Source organism: Misgurnus anguillicaudatus, chromosome 21 (assembly GCF_027580225.2).
Source record: "Misgurnus anguillicaudatus chromosome 21, ASM2758022v2, whole genome shotgun sequence".
Taxonomy (NCBI): domain Eukaryota; kingdom Metazoa; phylum Chordata; class Actinopteri; order Cypriniformes; family Cobitidae; genus Misgurnus; species Misgurnus anguillicaudatus.
In genome coordinates, this window is record NC_073357.2 from 57,071,381 (window position 1) to 57,097,181 (window position 25,801).

The 25,801-nt window shown below is 38.9% G+C and overlaps 1 protein-coding gene across 2 annotated transcripts in view; it reads left to right on the top strand.

Moving 5' to 3' along the window:
* znf609b (zinc finger protein 609b) overlaps positions 1-25,801 on the top strand; it is an 81,136-nt gene that overhangs the window by 47,151 nt on the left and 8,184 nt on the right. The window contains exons 3-8 of one of the 2 annotated variants that reach the window (XM_055214781.2): positions 8,184-8,409; positions 18,981-19,068; positions 20,053-22,366; positions 23,009-23,339; positions 23,481-23,819; positions 23,928-23,997. In XM_055214781.2, the coding sequence (XP_055070756.2) occupies positions 8,184-8,409; positions 18,981-19,068; positions 20,053-22,366; positions 23,009-23,339; positions 23,481-23,819; positions 23,928-23,997 (3,368 nt within the window). Of the gene's footprint in view, positions 1-8,183; positions 8,410-18,980; positions 19,069-20,052; positions 22,367-23,008; positions 23,340-23,480; positions 23,820-23,927; positions 24,007-25,801 lie in introns of both variants that reach the window. The other variant, XM_055214790.2, reaches the window with a different exon arrangement.

The following is a 25,801-nucleotide window of genomic DNA, read 5'->3' on the forward strand; positions in this document are numbered from 1 at the left end:
TTATCTAATCTCGGTTTGTAAAGATGTTGGAGACCTGAGGCTAATTTTCCTTTCAGGCACCGCTTGTTTCGGTTCTGCATCTCTGCACTCACCAGATTTATCTGGCAACCGCTGTGAAGATTTGTCTCATCTCCTGTGGCCACGTTGCCCTTTTCCAATCTTAGAAAGTCATTGGCTTCTCTGTGAGCGAAATGGAGTTGAGCTTTGACCTCTTAAGTGTGCATGAGTACCACTTTCATTTGCATTTCTCAATGTACTCACACTTGAGCTGTTCTGCATGGTCTTATATTTGATCTTTTTGTGTTTATGGCGGTGCTGAATTTAGCTCAACCTTAAAGCTAGAAATATAGTTCTGTTTTTACGCATACGTGAGAGTCTGTACAGTGCATGTGATGCATATTTCATTATCAGACAAGTATGTGCGCACTCAGGGGTGTCATGCACCAAAAAAATTTAAGGGGGCACAGTGTCCACAGCTACCCTTCATAGTGTAATCATAATTATTAATGTCAATTAAAATTCAAAACCTTTTATACATGTTAACGTAACACATTAAGGGTTATTCAGCTAACGTAAACAATAGCATACAAAATATACAAGTAGGCTACTGCAGCAGCATATAGCACCCTCTAACGGCTGTAGACGGTCATGTTTTCTCTTGGTTCACGTTAATCAGAATGAATTAATTTTGACATACAAGTCGCACCTGACTATAAGTCGCAGGACCAGCCAAACTATGAAAAAAGTGTGACTTATAGTCTGGAAAATACAGTAATGTTAGTAGGGATGCACCGATCCGATATTCTGGATCGGTATCGGGGCCGATCCGGCCTTTTTTGCCGGATCGGATATCGGACTAACAGGACCGATCCAGTTCCGATATTGCGCGTTACCCATGGTTGTTACTGACAAGCGATTAAAACGACAAAGTATTATAAAAGCACCATTAACGTTTTTATGCATTATAATCAAAGTCATCTTACACTCAATAGCTTCATGTGAAGGAACAAACGCACATTTAAAGATATTTAAGTTTACAGAAACACTGTAACTTACTTGCAAACTGAGTTAATCATCTGCACACTAAAGCTTTTTTACTTTGACTTTTTGCGCAATTAAGGAAAATATATTTTGCATACTTATTTGATCAAACGTGCCTATTTTATTTTCTCCTAAACACTGCCATGGTTAATAATTACTAATGTTCTGTAACTTGTAAATCGTTTTAAATTATTGGTTTTTACATTTAAAATTATACTTGATGTAGCAGAAAGCACTATAGACATTTAACTGGAGGCAGACACTACTTGAGCACTTTGAGTAAATTTTCCAAGCATCTGTGCTTTATCAAAGTGTTTGTCTTGGGAAAAACTTTACTTTACTAAAAAAAATGTTCACTACATTCTAAAGCATAGAATCATACTGTGTATTCCCTTTATATTGCATATTAAAATTGATTTAATACTTAATTACATTTAACTTTTTTGAGTAAAAGTACAAAAGTTCTTTAAACTTAAGTAAAAGTAAAAAAACTAGATGTTTAATGTACTTAAATATTAAATATAAACCAAAAACTTGAAATTATGAAATGTAGTGGAGTAAAAATTATGGTAATATGCTTTGGAATCCAAAGAAAAACATTCATAAAATACAAATACTTAAAGTTTTACTTTTATGTAGAAAGTAAAAATACTTTAGTGTCCGCCTCTGCATTTAACATTGTGTGTGCGTGTGTGCGTGCATGTGTGTGTGTGATTTAAATTGTTCAAGAAAAATAGTATCGGATCGGCAGGAATTCGGGTATCGGAATCGGATCGGAGATGGAAAAAGTGGTATCGGTGCATCCCTAAATGTTAGTTAAAGTCAGTACAGTTATTCATGTTAGTTCATGTTGCATTAACAGTCACACATACAACAATTGATTTTATAAATGTATTAGTAACTTCGATGCCGAAAATAACTTTTTTTACTATACATTCTTTTTATGCAAAGGACCTGCGCATGCGCCTACATGAGCATGTACTATGTAGCCCAGGAGATGCATTGGATTTTGTCGCAATGCGCATGCTTCAAACGTCTGTGTACATGTACGAATCATATAAACTATACTTTGCTCGCTTGTGCGTTTGACTGTGTGCATTAGCTTGCGCACATGTAAAAAACGGTTTATACTACAGGCTTAAGGCCGAAATATAGTTAACTATTTATACGTATGCGAGGGTGAGCGTAAATTGCCTTAAGGGGGTCGAACATCGTAAACCGGAAGTGCACATTAAATAGTGCAAGCTTCGTCAGATGGCGTCTACTTCAAAATGCTAAATATACCTTAGCAGCCAATTTTAATCGTTAATGATTTGGGACAAATATGATGTTATTTAAAGTTAAACTATGTGAGTGGCGCTGTGTGGCGTGACAGGGATTTGAGCAACTTCCTGAGTCAAAGCTGGGTGCCGCGGACAGGCGCCACCTGTCAGCGCCAGTGTGCGTATACCCACAAAAAAAAACAATGTGTTCGATTTTTATTTTATTTTTTAGAAAAATTAGTGTCTGGTGTGCGACCCCCTTTATTCGCATGAATTTCGCACTTGCGCTTTTAATCTTCTTGCAGTAATTAGTTTATCCCCAAGGTGCCTTGGGGGCGTTGATTCACAAGGTAGTTGCTGCATTAACGAACCGCAACGCGTGGATGCCACGTCGGCAATGGAGGCCATATAAAAGTGCGAAATTGTGCGAAGAGGTCAGAAAGTATTCTGATTCACGCAAGTGTACCATGATAGATGTTTACATGAGTTTTACTTGTGGCGTCTCCACTTTAGACCTACCTAACTGCTCATTACGCATCCCTGTAGGCCAGGAAGGTATTGCATGTGTCTAGTGCCTACGCACACGTTCAAACTAATGAATTATGCTTTGCAAAGCTATGCGTTCGACTGTGTAAAAGAATGGACTTTACTTTCAGCTTTAGGCTGTTTTTCATCATCTTAAGCAGTCTTTATTGAGTTTAGGGGTTTCTCTGTGTTTAATTTCTTGTTCTAGGCTACGTTAGTGTTTTGCAAGAGTATTAAAAGCATCTGTGTGTTGACTGACACTTGGGCAAGATGTAGAAATCAAATTGAATTCTCATCTGAGAGAATTATTAGCATGAAGGAATGGAATCTTTTTGTATTTACATTGGCCACGTCCATAGGCCTGTAATTCTTTCCTGTTCTGTATCTAGTAAGGATGACGGCGTTTTTCTGATGAGGTTCTGCTGGCAACACGGCCCGTTCGTGGCGCTTGCCATTTTATCGCTCTCGTTCTCACGTTTTATGCACTCTTTTGTAAACGATTTTAATTTGTCACATTTTAAATACAGATCAACGCTAGATTATTGGATTGGACGTGTCTTTGCTGGAGCATATTTAGCATCTCTTTCTGACTCTGTATGTTGAGCTGACAGCTGGATATTTGCTCGTCTGTTGTGTCAGCACATCAGCTACCACACGGGCAGTCACGCAGGATCATAAATCAGCCAGTAGTTGAGATGACATGATCTGCTCTCGCTGGTGTAATGTTTCATGCAGGAGGTTAAAACAGTCATGAGCCTCTGAGCCTGTTATTATCTCAATCACAAGTGATAACAGCCCATTAAACACTGTTCAGACCTTCTATTTGATATTTTCCCATGGTTTCCCTCGCTGTCTTCAGGGTGTCTGCACGGTTCAGATGTACGACTATAAAAACATTCAGTCATTCTGGTTTTTTTCTGTTGTCTTTTTTGTGTCTACAAAGAGAATATTGATGTGGCATAAATAGTGAATGTGTCATGCAGTTGTATATTAACTCTGTGGATAAACTGCAAGGCAGGTAAAATGTAGCTACATTTTACTTGTTTTTATTTATTTATTTTCACAACGCATTATGCCTATTATTTACTCATACAACACGGCTGTTGAATGCTTGATTCTAAGGGTGTGCATTGTTTTTAAGTAAACGCACACCTAGATAGTAGTTCCAGGTCTGTCGGCCGCATTACAGTTCCATATCACTACACCAAGTTTACCTGAAATAACAGGTTTATTTTGTGGTTACCATGGTATAAGGAGAATAATTGACTCAAGGGATGCGGCAATAAATGCCGATATACACTAATAATACCTGGCCGATAACGATTCTGAATCACACAGCCGATATTATTCACAGCTTTTTCGTGTACTACGGCTTTTGATCAGTAAGTTCTTATCGATCTAAAATCACTGTTAATTTTAGTCGTTTATAAAATGCATTTGAAAAAGCAACACTCGTCATCATAATCATTATACATCTTCTTTATTATCATGAAAATACCTGAAAAGGTTTGAAGAACAGCAATATAATTATATCCTTAAGCCATTTCCTGGAGCTGCGCGTGTATGGTTCTTCGTCTGCAGCGCATATTGAGTTTCTTCACAAGAGCGCCCCCTGGCTTTTGGATGTAGCGGCATGTCACCGTAATTCATTGAGATGCATAGCAAGCATCATCGGCCGATATATCGGTGCACCCATACCTGTTAGTTTGAATCATTTATAACATGCATTTGTAAAAGCAACACTCGTCAAACATAATCATACATATTCTTTATTATCAAGAAAATACCTGAAAAGGTTTAAAGTACAGCAATATAAATATATCCATAAGCCATATCTGTGTGTAATGGTTCTTCTTCTGCGGCGCATATTGAGTTTCGGCACAAGAGCGCCTTCTGGCTTTTGGATGTAACGGCATTTTACCGTAATTCATTGAGATGCATAGCAAGCATCCTAGGCCAATTTATCAGTGCACCCCTAATTGACTCGAAAATAAGGCACATCATGCCCGCGTTACCACCTTGGGTGTGCATTATTTTTGAGTAATTCAAAGGCCTGTTTCAATTATTCCTTATTTTGTATTGAGTCTATTGTTTATTGATTCTAAATGTGAAATTTGTCATTTATTTGTAAGTGTTCCTGTAGCTCAATTGGTAGCATTAGCAGTAGGGCTGCAACTATGCATGTCCCTATAATTACTAAATTGACTTATCGCACGATAAGTGAAGATGACCTGGTGGGGTTGCGATATATTGCCCTGGTGTTTATATGTGTTTGTTTGCATAAAAATGTATCACATTAGCATTGTAGCCAATCGCATTTCTGTCTCTTGTCTGTATCGGAAGAGTACACATGTGCGCGCGCGGACACTGAGAGGCAAAGAGAAATTTTAAGAAATTTTCTGGTGAATACATACAGTTTGAAAGAATAAATCCGACTGGAGTTGGTGTCAAAGCTACAACCCGCATTTTTGACAGGAATGAGACGTGAGGAGAGGAAATTAACCTAAACAAACCAGCATGTCTACTCTGTTCAAAATAGAGGCAATAAAAACAGCTATACAAAAGCCATCTAAAACATAACCATAATATCTAGTGTTTAGATCTGAGGTGTAGCTATTATAAACGTGACTGTGTGTTATACTAACAGGTGCGATCAGAGTAACACTCGTCTAAAGCAAAAAAAACTGGGATTTGCACTGAACAACGATTGTTAGCTGTTTAACATTAAAATGCATATTTTATTATATTTATGTTTTACATATTTAGAATATTATTATTATTATTTTCTTATATTCCAATTAATCGACTTATGAAAAGTAGCTATCGTGACAGGCCTACCTGCAACAACTAATCGATCAAATTGTCAATAAATTTCATTATCGATTAGTTGGTCTTTGACGTCACATGCTCCCGCACCACCGTCAGACACACGTCTGCTTTATACGGCGTGAGCTGTGCGCTTATAATTAAAGTCAGGCATGTTTTCTTCATACAACATGAGATGCACATTTATCAGGTGCTTTATCTTCTCATTAAGTAACCAGTTTGTTTAAAAGCAAGGCAGCCTGGGCTACTTTTAAACGGTTTCTGCAGGTTGATGTTTTTCTGCAGGTTAGAGATAAAAGGATTTGGTTTATTAGTTGTTGGCATTTGGGCTGTAAATATTGGGATGCTTTTGGACTAATTTTGAATGGCTTTTGGGCTGGTTTGTTTCACGGACTGGCAATCCTGACAGGACAATGACAGAAGCAAAAGCGCAAACGAATAATAAAGGTTTAATTTCGTCGTTTAATATAAGTTAATTTGTATTTGTTTAATTTTTGTAGGGTTTTCATAAAAATAGCATTGAACCTTAAACTAAGCATCTGTTAAAGGTTAAGTAAAAGGGATATAAAGGTTTTTATTATTGTAACTCGGGATGTAACGATTAAATCGCGTGTCCCAATAAAAATGTCTGAAATCGTTTCTGAATCGCAAGGCTGCGATTCTTTGTTTCATGCACAGCTTGTGCGTGTACTACGCCATTTTGTCAGTAGGAAGTCCTTATCAATCTAAAATCATTATAAGTTGGAGTCGTTTATAACGTGCATTTAAAAAAGCAACACTTGTTAAATAAAAATAATTCAAAATATTCTTTATTGTCATGAAAATACCTGCAACAATTTGAAGAACAGCGATATAAATATTCCTGTAGACATTTCCTGGAATAGCATTCGTAATGCTATTTCTTGTGTGGCACAAAGGGAGATTCTGCACGGGAGCGACCCCTGGCGTTCGGATGTGCCTGGATTTCACTGTAATTCATTCAAATTAATTAATTGAGAAAGCGCGCGTTTGCACAGTTAATCGTTACACCCCTAGTAACTAGGGATGTAACGATTAAATTGCGTGTCCCATTTAAAATGCATGTCTGAAATCGATTCTGAATCGCAAGGCTGCGATTCTTTGTTTCATGCACAGCTTGTGCGTGCACTATGGCATTTGGTCAGTAGGAAGTCCTTATCAATCTAAAATCATTATGAGTCGGAGTCGTTTATAACGTGCATTTAAAAAGCAACACTCGTTAAATAAAAATCATTTAAAATATTCTTTATTATCATGAAAATACCTGAAACTATTTGAAGAACAGCAAAATAAATATTCCTGTAGACATTTCCTGGAATAGCGTTTGTAATGCTACTTCTTCTGTGGCACATTTGGAGTTTCTGCATGAGAGCGCCCCCTGGCCTTCGGATGTGCCGGGATTTCACCGTAATTCATTCAAATTCATTCATTGAGAAAACGCGCATTTGCACACGCACATTGAATCGTTACGCCCCTAACTGTAACAAAGCATGTATATCTCTTTCATATCATAACGGCTTATTTATTTTGTTAATAACGAATAATGTTAATACCCATCAATGTCTAAAGTTGAAGATTAAAATTTATTAATCTGTGGCAAAATTTCCTCACCAGCACATCACTGAAGACTCGTTTTGTTTATTTATATTTTGACATTTAAAGATGTTTTACTAATTAAAGCTGCAAAACTTTATTTAAGGCTTAAAAAATATATTGTATAATATTAGTAAATCTCTGTAGTAGTGTGTGGCTTTTGCCTTATTTAGCTATAATAAGTGAAAAATCTAATTGTGTAATATTTATGTTTTTATCCGATTAGTCAATTAATCGAAAAAATAATCGACCGATTAATCGATTATGAAAATAATCGTTAGTTGCAGCCCTTATTTAGCAGTGCAAATGTCATAGGTTTGATTCCAAGAGAACATTCATACTGTTAAAAATGTACCTTGAATGCAGTGTAAGATGCTTTGGATAAAACATTAAAGCCACGCAATGTTCTTGTTTACAAACAGGTAAGAAAAAGCAATAAGACTTCATGACCTCAGAGACGAACACTTCATTAATAAACCGTACAGATGACGGTGCTCAGTATGGAGGCTGTAGCGACGGAGGTCTCGCCTTTTATTTTAAGAGCCAATTAAACATATTGGCAAATACTATGTTTTGTCTTTACGGCAGTCTTTACTTGAGAATGTGTGCGCGTGTGTACGTGTGCGAGTGTGTGTGTGCGTGTGTGTTAAATGGACCAACTTCATTTTATATTTTTTAAAATCAAGGATTTGAGCAGATTTATGACGCCTTTGCATTTCTTTCTGTAACTTAAAACATAAGATAGGCATGTAGATAGCTCAATAGGAAATGCATGGGAATGGCCGCCACGTGGACTGACTTTCTTTCAAAGGATATTGTCGATTGAGCTTAACTGGTATTGAACCCTGAGATTTCTTGGGGGCATGTACGGATCTTAGGTGCTATTCATTACCTCACTGAGATTTTTTTTTTTTACAGATGGAGTCTCCGGTCTCCACTTCAGCTCCTCCACCTCTTCACCTTCTCGCCTCAATGGGAAATCCTGACATCTCCTCACCCTGCGAGCAGCTGATGGTGCGCACTCGCTCGGTGGCCGTCAACACAACCGACGTGGCCCTGTCCACCGAGCCCGAATGCCTGGGACCCTGCGAACCTGGCACCAGCGTCAACCTGGAGGGCATCGTGTGGCAAGAAACCGAAGATGGTAAGAGCGCATAACAGGTTTTGTTATGTCTGTTTGTTAAGAATTCCTCCCCCGGGGCCAGTAAAACAGATTTATCCTGTATGTCCTGATCATTTCAAGCTCTTGTTCTTTTAACAGCTTCTAATCCAAAGCAGAAAATGACGCCTTGCGGTACAAAATGAATTTATTATAACTGGATTCAGCCAGTATCCGTGTGTTTATGTCTCTTGAGGATTTTTGTACATCTAATCATAGCCTAGCGCGAGAGCCATCAGGGTGATCTGCTCTCCACCAGCCTCGCTCCTGATTGTTGAGCATGAAAAGGAAAAAAATCGCCTCAATTCCTAAATGAGAGGAGCATATCTAGGCTACGGGTAGGCAGCGTTGTCGGTCCCACCCACACTCGGTGCTGCCACATAAAGACGGCTGGCTCATCAACATTCACAGCACACAGCCGCCTAAGTGTTTTCGGTTTCTCTTGCTATGGGCGCAGTGTGTCTGATTCATTCTGCTCCTATGTGGCCACTCGGCTGTGTGTGTTTGTGTGTATGAGAAAATGCAGCTGAAGGGTTACAGCTAAATCTGTTTGCAGGATGCAGGCTCGTATCATCCACTCTTTCACTTTTAAGAGAGAGAGACAAGGACGCTAGTAAGGGTAGATGCCATATTTAATTTGACGTGGATGAAATTAAGTGACTTGAGGTCTTATGTCAGATCTAATTTTCATAATCCATGTATCAAGCAGTAAGGTTACGAGAGGCTTTGCTATATATTGTGAATGCATTTAAGCTTGAAGAATGTAGTTAGGCACAATGCAAAAATTGAGTGACTGTGTTCATAATGTGGCAAAGCCTCGAATGTCTCATTGGTTTTGTGCAATTCCAGTGTTATGGATGTGACATTTGCAGTTGAAAATATAATTGATCAGAGTATGTTTTTATTGCTAATATATTGAACCATCTGTTTATGTTTTCGTAAACCTCTAATGATAGAGTCCAGACATCAGAAAAACATTGGCCTATGCATGTGTTTTCTGTTTTAAACGCACAAACCAGAAGCAATAATACCCAACGAATACAAAAGGTACGTCACTCCAAAGAACCAAAAATATATTAATTTTCATGTGTGCATATTTAAGGAAATCCAGCGTTATGGATGCATGTGACATTTCTCTGTTATGCACATGACAACTGCAAAATCTGTGCTTGAGTAACTGGAAAATAAATTTGGAAAATGTTTAAACGGAAACTTGTTACATAGAAAGGTAGATTGGTCTAATTTAAATCCAAATAATAAGACCGATTGGCCCTAATTAATTGCTAGTTAGTCAGAATCATTCTGAAGACGCAGTCTTAACGTCACGGCTAGGTTTATGCAACCGGACACTGATCTTTAACAAAAGTCTTTTACAAGATGCAATTATCTCGGCTTTTAGCTTACATTTTTTATTTATTTTAAGAAACCTAAATATGTTTGAAAAGTGCTAAAAGGGTCAATGACGTGACATTAACTATTTTGTGTCCGTATGGTTCAATTAAATTTAAAGGGTTAAAATTTCAAAATAAATTTGCAGATTACTTTCATACATTGTCTTTTTGAGGACCAAGTCTAAAATTTCTGTTTTATTTAATTTTGAAAGAATATTCAGGGGATAATTGCAAAAATGTCAATGTGGTGTAACCGGTTCGTGTCAATTGGTGTAACTAGTATGTTTTTTAAATGAAAATAGAAATATATTCTTAAAAAAAGTGGAATAAAATATAATCATCTAGTTTAGTGTAATAGGACATCATTTGTTAAAGACTATTTAGAAAACAGAGCTGTTTTCAGCATATGTCAGGACAAATATTACAAAAACGCATTTAAATTTACCACTAGAAATAACTAATAAAATAATATTTTAAATTATTTTTTTTTATTATTACGCTCACATGTCATCAAGGTGAATAAAATATTTTATGTTTCTCGTTCTTTTGCACAATTGACGGTTGTTACACCATTTGACATTTCATAAAAATGGTGCAAATGTAATTTTTTATTGCATTAAATTAACATAATGTGTGCTTTTAAAACAAGTGTTTTTTTTTAAGATTTTTGAATTTCTCATCTTGCCAACCCGTTTTTTTCCCTGACCCAAAAACAAATGAAGATAGGATGAAACTTTTTTGAAAGCAGATGCTTTGTTCTTTCATTTGATGTATTGTATGTTTATATATTTAAAGAAGAACATTTTCTATAGAAGGCATTAAACTTTTGTAAAAAACATAAAAAATGCTAGCGCTGGTTGGCAACTTCCTTTAAAAACGATGGCGGGAAACGAGCTAAGCCACAAAATACTGACATCTGAGATATCAGTGTGGTTAAAAACATTTGATTAAAACTTTTGGTTAAAAAAAGTTTGACATTTGCATGGAATTGCTATTTTACATAATCATGAAATGACATTCTTGTGTTGACATTTACAACATAACAATGCTTTAAAACAAAAATTGACAATCAGCTATGACGATTGACCAATCATCATGCAGGTCTTAAACTATCAATTTAATACAGAAATGTCTTAATTTTATTTCACCCATTGTAAAGACCATATGTTCCCAAGCTCAATTGGTTGAGCATTGCATTAGCAGTTCAAAAGGTCACGGGTTCAATCCCCAGGGAGCACACATGTTGATAAAATGTATGCCTTGTAATGCACTGCAAGTCATTTTTTTATAAATGTAATGTGTATCCTTGACAGTCTCGTCAAGAATACACATTACACAAATCTATTGCAGTGCAGGCGTTAAGCATCAGATGATGGGCGAGAGACACTTCCACGTTTGTGCATCTCTCTTTCGATGTGTTATTTTTCTCATCGGGGTGTTGGGCAGATCTGCGTGGCGGTGACACTTCATGTGGGTGGAAAAGAGAGCAGCCATATCTTGTGGCAGGGAACACATCTCTCCAACACTTTGAGATGTCTTTCCACCGTGCTGTAGTCTATTATAGATGCTGCAGACAGTCCACCCACTCCTCTCATATACTGCTCATCTCATAAACCCCAAATGTTTATTTTGGTTTCATTGCTGCTGTTTTGAAATTTTAATGCATGCATGCAGGCGACGGGGGATCAATTTATATGCTTTCAATGCTTTGTTTTTATTGCCAAGTAATTTTACATATATATAAATGCAACCTTTTATTTGTGCACAAACGTATCGACTTGCTCATGTTTCAGCCTGGTGCGTGAGTCTCCGAATGGCAGGAGGTTAAGGGCAACCAGCTTTCGGTTCATGATGAAACAGTCGGAGGCAGATTGGAGTAATATTTCTAGGCATCTATCTGACACAAATCCCCTCTGCGGGACGCTGAAGGCAGACCGGGGTCGCCTTGGTGTTGCATGCACTCCTGCAAGCCGTGCATGCTGATGCCTCCAAATGTCAGTCCTAAATCTTCTGAAAGTTTATTGCACTTGAAGCGAAGCCCAGAAAGGCCTCACCCGCAGACACGAGCGGCTCCGTGCCAGCAGACGCAACCGTGCCAGGCTGCCAGTGTCCTGATGCAACCCGTTTTCAAATGCCACTTTGACGAGCTATTGGATCGATGTGTTGTTTTCATTGCCAGAATTTCTTTAAGTAGTTGATTGCATCATTAGCGTTTCTATTGTACTTTGCATACTTGGCTCTTACTGAATTTCTTTTTCCCTGTCACTCTCATATTTTTTTTCTCACTCTAACCATGTTAAATATCACTGTGAATAATAAAATGCACTGATATGAAACCCTAGTAAGTGCAAAACAAATCTATGCCGCTGCTGTAGCCTTTTAACTCCAGTCGAGTTGTTTTTAATGGAGTGTAAGAGCCGCACGCATGCCAAGCTTCTGTTTGTTCTACTCTGGTTTCTGAAGGGCAGGAGAGGTGAAAGCAGGCCATTTAGCCTCATTTAGCCCGGGTTCAGACAGGTGGCCAGAGAAGCACTAATGACTGGAAGTGAAATAGGAAAAGGCCCCCACTAATGTGCCCCTCCGCTGACCTCCATTGACGTTTTTCAAAGGGCCGCTCATGAATTTGGCTCTTGCGTTCGTCCGCCCACACTGCGATGTTAGGCATTGTGGAAAACAAAACAAAAGGGTTTGGTTTTGAAAAACACATCATCTTAAGTTATCTTGATAGTTCAGGGAATGACAGCATTTGTTGTGTTTGGCTACGTGTGAAGTTTTGGAAATGTCTACACTACAAAAAATGACTTTCTTACTTGCTATTTTTGTCTTGTTTTGAGTGTAAATATCTAAAAATGCTTATTAAGATGCACTTTCTTGATGAGCAAAACGACCAAGTTTATAGACCAAAAATAAATCAAATTTAAGTGATTTGGGGCATAAAACAAGCTAAAAAAAATCTGCCAATGAGGTAAGCTAATTTTTCTTGAATTTTTCTTGATTTTAGTGTTTAAGAAAAAATTGCAAGATTTTTTTGCTCGTCTTATGCACAAAATCACTTAAAATTGATATTTTTGGTCTAAAACTAGACTTATTTTTTTGGGTCGTTTTGCTCATCAAGAAAAAAGCATTGATATTTTAACTGAAAACAAGACAAAAATACTAAGATTTTTTTTTTCTTGAAAATCATTTTTTGCAGTGTGGGGTAAACACATTTTTCTTGAATTAAGAAGTTTAGGATTTTTTTCTTACACCATTGGGGGATTTTTTGCTTTGATTAAGCACAAATTCACTTAAATTTGATATTTCTTCTAAAAACTAGATTTATTTTCTTAGGTCATTTTGCTCATCAAGAAAATGCATTTTGATTTAAACATTTTTAGATATTTGTACTTAAAGCGTCCATAATACATGTTGTTTCTGCGTATCTGAGGTTAATCAGGAGCAGTGCCGGTCCTAGATGCTGGGGGGCCCTAAGCAAAGCTTTGTGAGGGGCCCTCTGTCAGTGCATTCAGACCCTGATAGCATAGCACACATACATCTCGGAGACGTCTATTTGATGTCTGCGTTTACATCTGCAAGATGTCTTATTTAAATTTTTTCTCATCTGCAATACGTCTGTGAGACGTCTCCTAAAAGATGTCATATAGACATATTGAAGATGTCTGCAAGACGTTTTTGATTTAGAATGTATGTAAAGCAGCTCTTTTCCTTTATAAGATGTTTTTACACACCAGATGTATTCAGATCTCCAGATCTTTACCAGACATCTCACAGACGTACCTGTGCTATCTGGGTAAAACCCAGTCAATGTTGCTGTAGTTAGTTGTTAACTAACCACATAGTGTATTATCTTATAGCTGTATAATATTCCCATATGCACATTACTTTGAAACCCTGACTGATAAACTTGCTGATTATAACATGAAACATGTATTTGCTGATAAGTTGTTTTGATTTAAAATGTGTTGTGAGAAGCACTAAAAAATTAACCTGATCTAAATGAATGTAATGAATCAAATTAAATTACATATAAATACATACTGTTAATACACAGGGGTTAAATTGGGATTTGTTATGTGTGGGGGGGGAGGGGGGGCTCTGTGGGGATGGGTACTTAGAGGGGTAACATGTTTAATACTGATGACAGCAAAGCCACTGGTGTGTTTCAATGACATTCTGGACCTCTGATAGGATTTGATAAGTTTCAGCTTTAAAAGAGCATTTCACCCGTAGAAACATTAATCTTTATTGAAAGTGTTATATTTGTAGTCGAAATGTAATAGGGCTGCAGCTATCGATTCTTTTTGTAATCGATTAATCTAGCACTGAATCGATCGATTAATCGAGTAATCGGATAATTTTTTTGTGTGTTTTTAAACAACCAAAACAAGTAATGCATAACGAAAATGACTTGGCTGTAAAATGTTCAAGCATTTGGCTTTTATTTCTAAAAAAAACAGAGGTATTTGGCTCCAAGAAATAAGCCTATTTATTTCAATTTTTTACCCATTTAGTGTTTATAAGTGCCAGTGCCAACAATTAAACACTTTAATTTATTAATATGCACAACAGGTTTCATGCTGTAATCTAGCCCTGACATCAAAGTAAATATCTGGTTTATGTACATTTCTACACCTGCAGCATTTACCATTAGGCTACTAACATATAATATATCATTTCTGGGGAGAGCTTATTTGCTATGGTAACAACCTGTGTGTGCGCGCGCACGTGCACTTGTGTTTGTCTGTGCACGCGTTCTGTGGGTGAGGAAGAGTGACACCCCAGTCAGACGTTCAGTTGCTTCATTGCATTTTGGTACTGCAGAAATACATACATTACTTTTCAATAGAACGCTGCATTTGGTTAGCATCACTTGCATTGCGGTGCATTTTAGGTTAAGAATCCGTTCGAAAAATCACATCATCACGTCAGCTGCTGTATACAGTGAATGCATGCTGAAATTATTGTTGCGTGGCTACATAAACGTTTAAGCATATGTGATGCATTGCGCGATCGGTCTGACTCGCGTGAGAGAGAATAACTTCCTTATGCTAAACTCCAATAAGACAGAGATTATTATTATTATTGAACAAAATATGTCAGATTACAAGTTGCTCATATGATTGCACTGTGGTGCCGTTTTTGGTACACACACCTGTAGTGCATGCGTGTGTGTCAAGGGGTTCTTTTTTAAACTATACTGTCCTGCAATTGAACGTGAATACGTTTACTACTTAAAAACATCAAAGCTAAACATCATATCTAGTCAAACCGCATAACGACATCGCTACAAATACAGTATGGGATTAAAATCAGCGGAAGCTACGTTACCTTGTTTCATCGACGCTTGGTGAAACAACAGTGGATGTTTTCAGTTCAGATGCTGAATGTAATGATCCCAAACTTTAGACATTCTCTCTCTGCCACTTATGGACATATTCGCTCCGCCATCGCGCCAACTAAATTCAAAATGTATCACGCGCTATGATGTGCTTCCTGAACATTGAACAACTGTCCGTGTGAATGAGATCTCGGCGCGTGTAGTGCGCGTCATAGGAATTTAACGAGGCTTCGAGGCAGAATTTTTGCCTCGAGGAATTTTTTGAATCGAGTAAATCGAGTAACTCGATGAATCGTTTCAGCCCTAAAATGTAACATACATTTAGAATTTGGTGCCTATTTTACAGAGAAAAGGGGTGTTTGTAGTCTCATTCCCTCAACAAAGACATTGCACTTCCTTCTTTCAATGATGCAAAATGATGATTTTTACATCATTGAAAGAAGGATGTGCAACACTGAAATCTGTATTTCTCCCGTCTCAGCGGCGGAAGAACTGAGGAAATGATGCACGACCATTCAAAAACATGACTGGAGTTCTAACTATACAAAGTTTAATGCAAATGGGTGAAGTGTCCCTTTAAAGCTGTCACAGAGGTTGACCCCAAATATTTCTAAAATCTATGAGTTTGACACCCTATATCCATTTGTTGCACATGTCATTATGCACAATTGATCAAACTTTAAAGGAAGTTAAAAGAATCAATCTCCTTGAATAATTCTAGGCATAAGATGCCCAAAAAGACTCAATTAACAAGATAAGGTACAACACACAGTACTGTATCAGCAACATGTCTTATAAATTAGCCATAGAGATTCCCTATGCTGGTCAGCAGCTAAAACAATCATATAGTTAGGTTTGATTTGTGTAATCAAAATACATTATTTTATTATCTATACAATGAGTTATATCCAGTGTTATCCAGTTAACATACTGTAATTAAACGATTGACATATACTTTAATCCTTTACAAATTTCAAGTCTTCTATTAAGTTTTCTCGACGTGGGCACCATTCTTACCTCTCTCTCTCTCTCTCTCTCTCTCTCTCTCTCTCTCTCTCTCTCTCTCTCTCTCTCTCTCTCTCTCTCTCTCTCTCTCTCTCTCTCTCTCTCTCTCTCTCTCTCTCGTCAAATTATCCTGCACGAGAGCGCGTTCTTGAAGTTCAAAGGGAAAAGCGCGTGTTTTCGCGGCAATTGCGTCACCCAATACGCGTCATTTGAATCGCCCCAATCGCTAGGACGCGTGTCTTTACATTGACTTAATCTGCTCGCGCAAATCCTTTATCTTGTTCCCTTGCTTCACGTTTTTTTCCCTTTATTCTGCTCCAGGCGGATAGCTTTGTCTTTGTTTTAAATCAATGGTGGTCATATAATATGCGCATCGTTACCAAATCACTCTTCTGCGTCATGCACGCGGCCGTTTATAAATTTGAAGGCTGCGACCTCCGGATCATGTCGCATATGCGCGCTGCATACGTCATCAAGCCTGATTTATTTAAGTTAAATAAGCATTTCATTTGCAAGTCATAAGCATAATATAACAATTAACCATTAACTAAGAATAATAGTCAACATTATAATTGTTAATATTCTAAAATACGTTTTTATCACGCATATGCAGCCTACAAATGTGACCTCTGAAGGCTGCAGCCTTCGGATTGAGAAACTGCCTGCATGTTGTCCGAGTACATATCAGTGATTTAAGAAATCATTAAGTATTTTTAAAAACCCGCACAAATTCGGAAGTTTGCAAATTATTTAAATTATAGCGTCTTGTTTTCCTTAAACATAATATTAATTTTACTTGGATAGAATGGTTGTCAATCATTCTGAGCTCGAGGGGGCCCTCGCGTGGTGCGGGGCCCTCTGCAACTTGCGTACTTTGCGTATAGGAAAGACCGGCACTGATCAGGAGTACATACTATATAGTAGTATTGCATCCTTCATATCTCAGAGTCTTTAGTTTTGTCAGATTTATAAAAGACAAATCAGCTTTACCGATTCTTTTCGATAACGTACGAAAAATTCGAAAGGAGGAGTTACGAACTGCGGGAGGAGCGAGTCACGAGTCAACACTTTATACAACACTTTATAACTTATGATTCACTACATGTTCGTGTCATTTATATAATATGCACTTACGTGCCAATTTCAAACATAACACAGAAGTCTTACTTACTGCATGCAACTCATGAACCGGTTGAGACTTTTCAATGAAATCCAGCGTTAAACAAACACACATGCAACACTCCGCTTCTACCCCAGATAAACAAACTATATTAATTGTTTCCATAATGCTGGCTTTCTTCTACTAACATCAAAAAACACACTTCTTAATTTGTGCCATTGTTGAGTCTTAATATAAAACAAACCTGTCGTGTAAAGTGATATCTGTGACTTAGCGTCCTTAGAGTCCTCACTCTCCCACTGATTGACATGTGGGCGGGGTTTTTAAGGGGCAAGTGCCCATAAAAAGAAGTGATACATATGGCTTACCCCTGAAATGTCAGCTGAACCTGTAATCGAAAAACAACTTACCGAGCATTGTACGAACCCTGGCGAAGTGCATTCAGCACAGAAATACTCTGTATCGCGACACTTTGCATTTGTTTAGCATGAGGAAACCAAGTCTAATGCTAGGTACACACCAAACGTGGGGCATCTCGTTACTCGCTCTAGAGTACTCGCAGGATTTAACTTCGTGCCATGCAAATTTTTTGTTTGAGTTGAATATTTTTAACTTGCACAAAGACACGTTTGAGGCAAAAAGGGCGTGTTTTCGTGGCAAGCGCACCACTCATATCACATCATTCGCATCGCCCCACGCGAGGACGCCCCTGATCGCGTCTTTGCATTGACTTTGTCTGCGCGCTAACAACGTCTCTAGTTCAAGAAAATGTGAGAGGTTAACGCTCTCTCATGCAAATTGAAGCCCACAAACTCTCTCATATGACGAATAGCACGCAATGAGCATGTTAATGTAAAAATGATGATGATAATAATAACCATCGCTAACTATCATCATGAAAGCCTGCTATTGGCGATACGTCTGACGATTGTCGATACTATCAGCACAACCCTAGTGTGGATGGGGTTTTATATTTAAAACAATAAGGTAATAATAATTATCCTTGCGGTATGACTTGTTTAGAAAACCCTGACCTGTTGATTTGAAGTTTGTGTACCCTGAGAAACATGATATATGTTGAAGTTGTATCAGAAATACATTTATTAGCCTCTATATGATGACAAGACTGTGCTTGCAGAACGACTATCGATATGCAACATTATGCTGCCTCTCAAAAGGCATATAATTGTAATGTCATATTGATTTTTTCCACTGTTATTATAGTGGTGCAGAATCACAGAAGTATCCGACTTCTGTAGTAAAGCTTCTGAATGTCTGCCAAACACAAGCCTTTTCATTTGCTTCGGGCTGGTTTTGCACAATTGCTGAACTATTTGCCTAGCAGGAGCGGCTCACGGTGCTGCAAAGTCAGATGAAGGACATTATCAAACAATTTTCCTCCCAGAAACGACATTCTCTGCTCTGGAGCTTTTAGCAGCGGTGAATCATAAAGTGCACGGTAAAAATAGCAGGGCTGCTTTGAGAGCGCTGCCCTGAGAAACATCTATTTGAACTATTTAAATTGGAATGGTGGCATGTGTCAAGAGCTGTGTGAAGGAACAGAACGACTGAAAATGAGATAGGGCCAGAAACGACAGCTCACTATAAATCTCAAGATTGATGTTAGAAGTGTATTGTATAACTCTGCCTTAAGAATTTGTTGAGGTGTATTATAATAAGCATCTTCTTGTTTGCTCCGCAGGTATGCTGGTGGTCAACGTTACTTGGCGTAACAAGACGTATGTCGGAACCCTTTTGGATTGTACTCGCCATGACTGGGCTCCGCCAAGGTTGGTGAAGTGTGTACTTTATCAAATCTAGAAGATGGATGTCGTTTTCGTCTGCTGAGCATGAGATTTTTCAGGGAACTGGAAGTAAAAATGGTCTATTTTATGTGAGTCTAGGATGGAACGAAAGGTAGACACTGTGCTGAAAGCATTTAGCATTACTGAGTGTTAGGGCTGCACGATATTGAAAATGTGATAACTTGCTTAATAATGCGCATAGAATATGCAATATGATAATGCTTAAATTTGTAAAATCAGTGTGAACTATTCAGATATAAATAAAAACTGAGAATTAATAATGAGTTTTACATGCTTAACAACTGTTAATCATCTTCCACACATCAAAAGCGCTAACATTTGCGTGCCAGTCTCTTTGATAAACCTTTGAATATGCATAACCTTCTGAAATATTGAAATCACTAACGGTATGCATACTTAACGGAATATCGCAAATGTGCATATTCCAATAATCATATGCACATTTATGAATATTCTGATCATTTCGGTATGTTGCACACCCCTACAGAGTATTCTTCTCCAGTTTATTTCTTTCTGTCTGATTGTCATCACCCTCCTCTTTACACCCTGCATCAGTTTCTTCTTTTCCCTCTGGGCTAACAGTAAGCCAGGTGCATCACTCACTGGGTATATCACATCATAACCCTTAGGGATGAGACACACTGTAAAGACACACATCATATAACTTATCAGCAAATCTGAACGGAATCCCATCTCATACTGCATATGAGAATCTACATGTTGTGCAGATTCATTTTTGAAAAGCTATATAGTTTAACAATAGGCCTGTGCTAGTGTAAAATCACTAACTAGATGATGTGTAATTTATGATTTAAACCTTTAGTTAGCCGGTAGTTGTAGCATAATACCAAATTATGATCATCAACTTAATGAAGTTTGATGTCATCAAAATGAGGCCTTTACTTTTTGTAGCAGATCCTGTAATTTTTTATAATTTTCTTTTTAAAGGTTCTGTGAGTCTCCTACAAGTGACCTGGAGATGAGAAATGGGCGAGGTCGTGGAAAGAGAATGCGACCCAATAGCAACACCCCAGTCAACGAGAATAGCAACTCGTCTGATAACAAAGGCACCAACAGCAACAAGACCAGAGCAAGTTCCAACAGCAAGGGCCGACGAGGCAGCCAGAACTCCTCTGAGCGCCGAACTCCGCCCAATAGCAACACGGAGGACATTAAAGCCAGTCCGTCCTCAGCCAATAAGCGCAAGATCAAACCCGCATCAGACATGGAGCCAAACTCAAGCTCAGAGGATTCTAAAGGCAACAAGCGCATGCGAACAAATTCAAACGGTGGAATAGCGTGCTCTACTCTTCCGATTCCCATCATCAAAACAGAGTCCCTTCCCCCACCTCTGGACCGCAGTTGTCCCTCACCAGTATTGATTGACTGCCCACACCCCAATTGCAACAAGAAGTACAAGCACATCAATGGTCTGAAGTACCACCAGGCCCGTGCTCATAATGATGATGATATTAAGCTGGAGATGGATGGGGACAGCGAGTATGGTGAAGAATCCTCTCTCCACCCAGAGCCAGGAAGTTGTAACGGAGCTTCGATTACACAGAAAGGCTCACTATCGCCAGCACGCTCTGTCACACCTAAAGGAAGAGGGTTTGATGCTCAGAGTCCATCTCCTTCTCCTGGAAAATTTGGCTCCAAGTCTAAGAAAAAGAATGGAGATGTTGAAGGTGATGTTTGTGGCACACCTATGGAAGTTTGTGAGGATGGGCCTTGCCTCACTGCGGATGAGGCTAGTAATGATGGCATGGAGGACAGAAAGTCCAAAAAGCCAAGTAGCGGTGCCAAGTCTGACAAGCTGTCCCAGAAGAACATGAAGCCTTCGAGACCCATGCCTCCAGCTCTTACTTCTCAGCAGATGTACTCTTTGCAGCCAACACCATTCAGTGGTGGAAGCCCAAGCCATGCCCCAGGGATAGCCAACATGTTGCAGGGCATCCCCAAGAGTCCCCAGCTCAAAGGTATGCAGTCTAAATTGGGTGTAACTGGAGACTCGTCACCAATCAATCCAGCTTTGAGCAGCTCCAAGGACAAAAAGAAAAAGGACAAGAAAAAGAAAGATCTTGGTAAAGATGCCGACAGCCCCAAGATCCCAGGGAAGAGTGGGAAGCCTGAAGGTGGCAAAAGTCCTTATTCTGAGTCATCTGACCCAGGAAGTAGAAGTGAAGGTCATCTCAATGGTTCTTCTGACCTTCATCAAAGTCGTCTGGCCAGTATGAAGGCAGAGGCAGATAAGATATACAGCTTCACCGATAACGCTCCCAGTCCATCCATCGGTGTTGCAAGTCGGGTGGATAGCAGTGGACAACCTCTTACTCCACTTCATGTAGTTACCCAGAACGGGGCAGATAGCTCTTCAGTAAAGACAAACAGCCCTGCGTATTCTGACATATCTGATGCAGGAGAGGATGGTGAAGGTAAAGTGGAAGGGGTCAAAGTCAAGGCAGAAGATCAATCGTTAAGGGACAGTGCGAAAAAGTCACTCTTTCCCCCGCAGGCATCTAACAAAGAGTCCTCGTATTATGCTAGCTATGAAAACTACTACTCTCCCAGTTACACCCACCCTAGCCCCGGTGGTACTACGGCTGGTGGACCCCTACCGGATGGGCAAGCTGTGAAACAACTGAAAAAGGAGAATGAGCAAGAATTGGTAGAGGAGAAGAGCAAGGTGGAGGTGCAGGATGAGCGGAAATCAGAGGTTGCCTCAAGTCAGCCACACCAACAACAGCAAGCATCAGTCATTCAGCAACGCTCCAATATGTACATGCAGCCACTCTACTACAACCAATACTATGTCCCCCCATATGGATACCAGGACCAGGTTTATCACAACCACCTCATGAACACTAACCCAACCTACAGGCAGCAATACGAGGAGAGGCAAAGACTTATGGCCGAGCAACACAGGCCGGCTGAAAAGAAGCCTGATTTAGGTGTAAAGGACAGGGAAGCCTCGCTTAAGGAGGACTGGAAACAGAAAGGTCCTGTTCCTCCAGGCCTGACGAAAGCCCCCAGCCTTTCAGATCTGGGAAAGCCACAGGCCCCTGGCAAGCAGAGAGATGCTTCATCTGAACCTGCCAAGTCAGTCATCATTCCTAAAGCGGAGGAGGCCAAGCTACAGCCACAGCAGGCCGAGGGACTTAAAATGAAGCTCAGTGAAGCCGGCCATCATGGAAAGGATGACTCAAAGGCAGGTGTGGAGTCTGCCAGACTCGGTATGGAGCAAGCCATGTGGTACAGACAGGTGAGATGAACAAGTGGTTCTTCAACTGAATGATGTGACAAAATTGTTAGCCAACAATGAAATCTGTAATTTTGTTCCCAGCCTTGTATATTTTTATGGAGCGTAAAATATATTTTGAAGAATATACCCAATACCTCACTTCCATACAGTGGAGGCATAAACTGAACGGGGGCTATGAAGCTCCAAGAAGCCCCTCAAAAAGTACATATGGTTTATAGTGCATTTAAGGGGCGTGAACACCAAACAGCTGAGACGCCAGGTGGATGGCGACTGTAGGTGCTTGCCAGCTTTTTTTAGCTGTGCTCTTTGGTTTCTATGATACTTCTGCTTTGTTTATCAGTCGCCAAACGATGCGCCGGTTGGTTGTTGTGATATGTGTCCCTCCTCCACTGTGATTGGACGGCAGAGTGATATGTGACATTGACAAGCTGAGTGTTTCAACCCTCTGTGCTTGGCGCAGACAAAACACGCCTCTTAATTAATTTATTAATCTGCCGATTATTATGGTTATGTAGGCGTGACCTCTACGACTACCAGACCAATGGTGATTCTAGAAATCAAATAATAATTAAAAAATGTACATGCCTTAAGTGTCAAAAATAACTGTAATTAATATAGTATTTTATTGTTTGCTACCACTAGTACCCTGAGAGTCAGAGACCACCAGAAGAGGAGCGAGACCGAGAACGGGATAGAAAAGTCAAAGAAGAGAGGACCAGGACGAAGGACAACAGCTCCAAAGATGAGAATAAAGATGCAACTGATGGTTCATGTGCACCCGGCCAAGAGGAGCAGCAGCATCGAAGTGTAGCGAAAGATTCTCGACATAATGCTCACATACCTTTCAGTTCTCCTTTGGCACAGCACCAGCCCTACCTGCATTATATGCATGGATATCCTTTTGGACAAGGTTATGACCCCAGTCATCCTGGATACAGGGGCATGTCCTCGGTTATGATGCAGAACTACCCAGGTAAGACCAACTATCTAAACACTTAAGTCACTTAAGATGCAATGTTGCCTTTCTAATTACGTCTGATATTTAGTGAGTTACATGCGCAGTTGTCATGCCAGAAACTTACTCTAGATCCTGTCATCTCTTCTTAATCCTCAGGGTCCTATCTGCCAGCGGGATACCCTTTCTCCCCTTACGGCAGTAAAATGGGCAATGAAGACGGAGAGAAATCTCGCTCCAGTCCCACGGTCAGCAGCAAGTCTGCTTCGGAGTCCAAACCTCTGGACATACTGCACCAACACGCACACCAATACAAGAGCAAATCCCCTACGGTTGCCGACAAGCCCTCCCATGAAAGAGAGAGAGGAGCAGGGGATCGAGAAAGAGAGAGAGAAGTAGATCGACCTCGCTCGTCTCCCTCCCAACGTATAATGCCACCCCATCACCACCTAGGTTATCCTCTTGTAGCTGGACAGTATGATCTGTCCTATGCCACAGGTCAGTAACGCGTACACTTATAACCAAATGTTTGTCGTTGCATCTGAGAAAACCATTTTGTGAAACTGAAAAAAAAAAGATATTTATTAGATGCTTCATTACTCTCAGGTCTTTCATCGTCAGCGATTGTTGCCAGTCAGCAAGCTTCAGCCCCTTCCCTGTACCCACCAGCACGGAGGTGAGAATGGTAAGAGAACACCTGTAGAGAAAGCAAACCGGGCAGAAGGGTTGAATTGTGGGTGAATATGCAAAGTGAATCTCCTTTCATGTCGTGTGTAAAAGCTTGTTTTTGATACCCGTGCTTACAAAGAGGTTTTTGTAGTCGTAGCTCATAGGCACTTCACTTTAGAAGCTCTTAAGGGATATTAAGGGTTGTAAAGACATCCATCTGTACAGGCATTATGATTATTTAAAGGCCTTTAGATTGAGATTGGTCTTTTAAGGACAGCAGCAGTGGTAATACCACGCCCCCTATCCAATAAATGAGACCTTATACTGACCTCTGGTGGAAAGCATGTCTCATTTCACAAAATAGTCATGTGTAATATAATAAATGTTACCCTGGACCACAAATCCAGTCAAAAGTAGCACAGATATATTTGTAGCAAAAGTCAAAAACATTTTTCTTTTATGCCAAAAATCATTATGATGTTAAGTAAAGATCATGTTACATAAGATATTTTGTAAATTATATCCAAATATATATCAATATCAATAATATAAAATTTATCAATAGTAATATGTGTTGTTAAGGACTTTAAAGGAAATGTTCTTAATATTTAGATTTTTTTTTTGCACCCTTCGATTCCAGATATACAAATATTGTATATCGGCCAAATATTGTCCTATCCTAACAAACCATACATCAATGGAAAACGTATTTATTCAACTTTCAGATGATGCATAAACCTCAATAAAAAAAAATTACCCTTATGATGGGGTTTTGTGGTCCAGGGTCACAATTAAGATACATTTTAGTAGTATTTCTTTGGTATCAAACCCACCTTTGCGCTGCTAATGCAGTTCTTACAGATGCATATTAAATTTAGGGCTGTAACGATTATGAAATTTGGCTGACGGTTAATTGACTAATATTATGACGATTAATAGCCTGTTTTATTTCTTTGACATTTAATTTGTTCATGAAATAATATTTACACATTTATTGCTTTTTTAAGTTAAATATTTTGCAAGGTTTACCTGGCAGTAATACACATATTTAAAAGTAATTATTTAATGAATAAGTCTTTCAAAAACTGGCTATTCTTCCTAAGAAATAAACACAAATAAAGTGTCTGGAAAGTAACTGAAAATAAAAGTGCAATCAAAATAAACTGATTGTTCCAGAACAGTCCTTAAATAGTAGCCAAACATTCGCTGCAAAAAATCTATTCCTTTACTTCCCTTAATTTGAAATTGCTGTTTTGGAAATGTATGCTTTTCCTGGCAGTTTATACTACTTATCAAAATTTTGCAACATTTCTTTATATATTTTTTTCTACTGTATTGAATGGGTTTGCAATGTATCGCATTACACTGTCAGTTAAGGAGAACCATCTGTCATGGTCTCGTAATACAGGTGCTGCAGCTCCCCCTTGTGTTTTTTAAAGAGATGTGCGATCATTGCGGTGATCTGAAATCATCTCCATGAGGTTCAACAATCACAATGAGACGATTAATTAATCATTGTGACAGCTGTATAAATATGTATTACTGATCTATTACTCATATGTGTTATGATATAATGAAGCAAGTAGGGCTGCATAACGATTAATCACAACTAATCGTTTGCAAAATAAAAGTTTTTGGTTTAAATCATATATGTGGGTGTACTGTGCATAATAATTATGTATATATAAATACACACACACACACACACACACACAGGCATGTATATATTTAAGAAAAAATATTAAAATGTATTATACACATGTAAAAAATTCTTACATATATACATGGATGTATGTTTATTTATATGTACA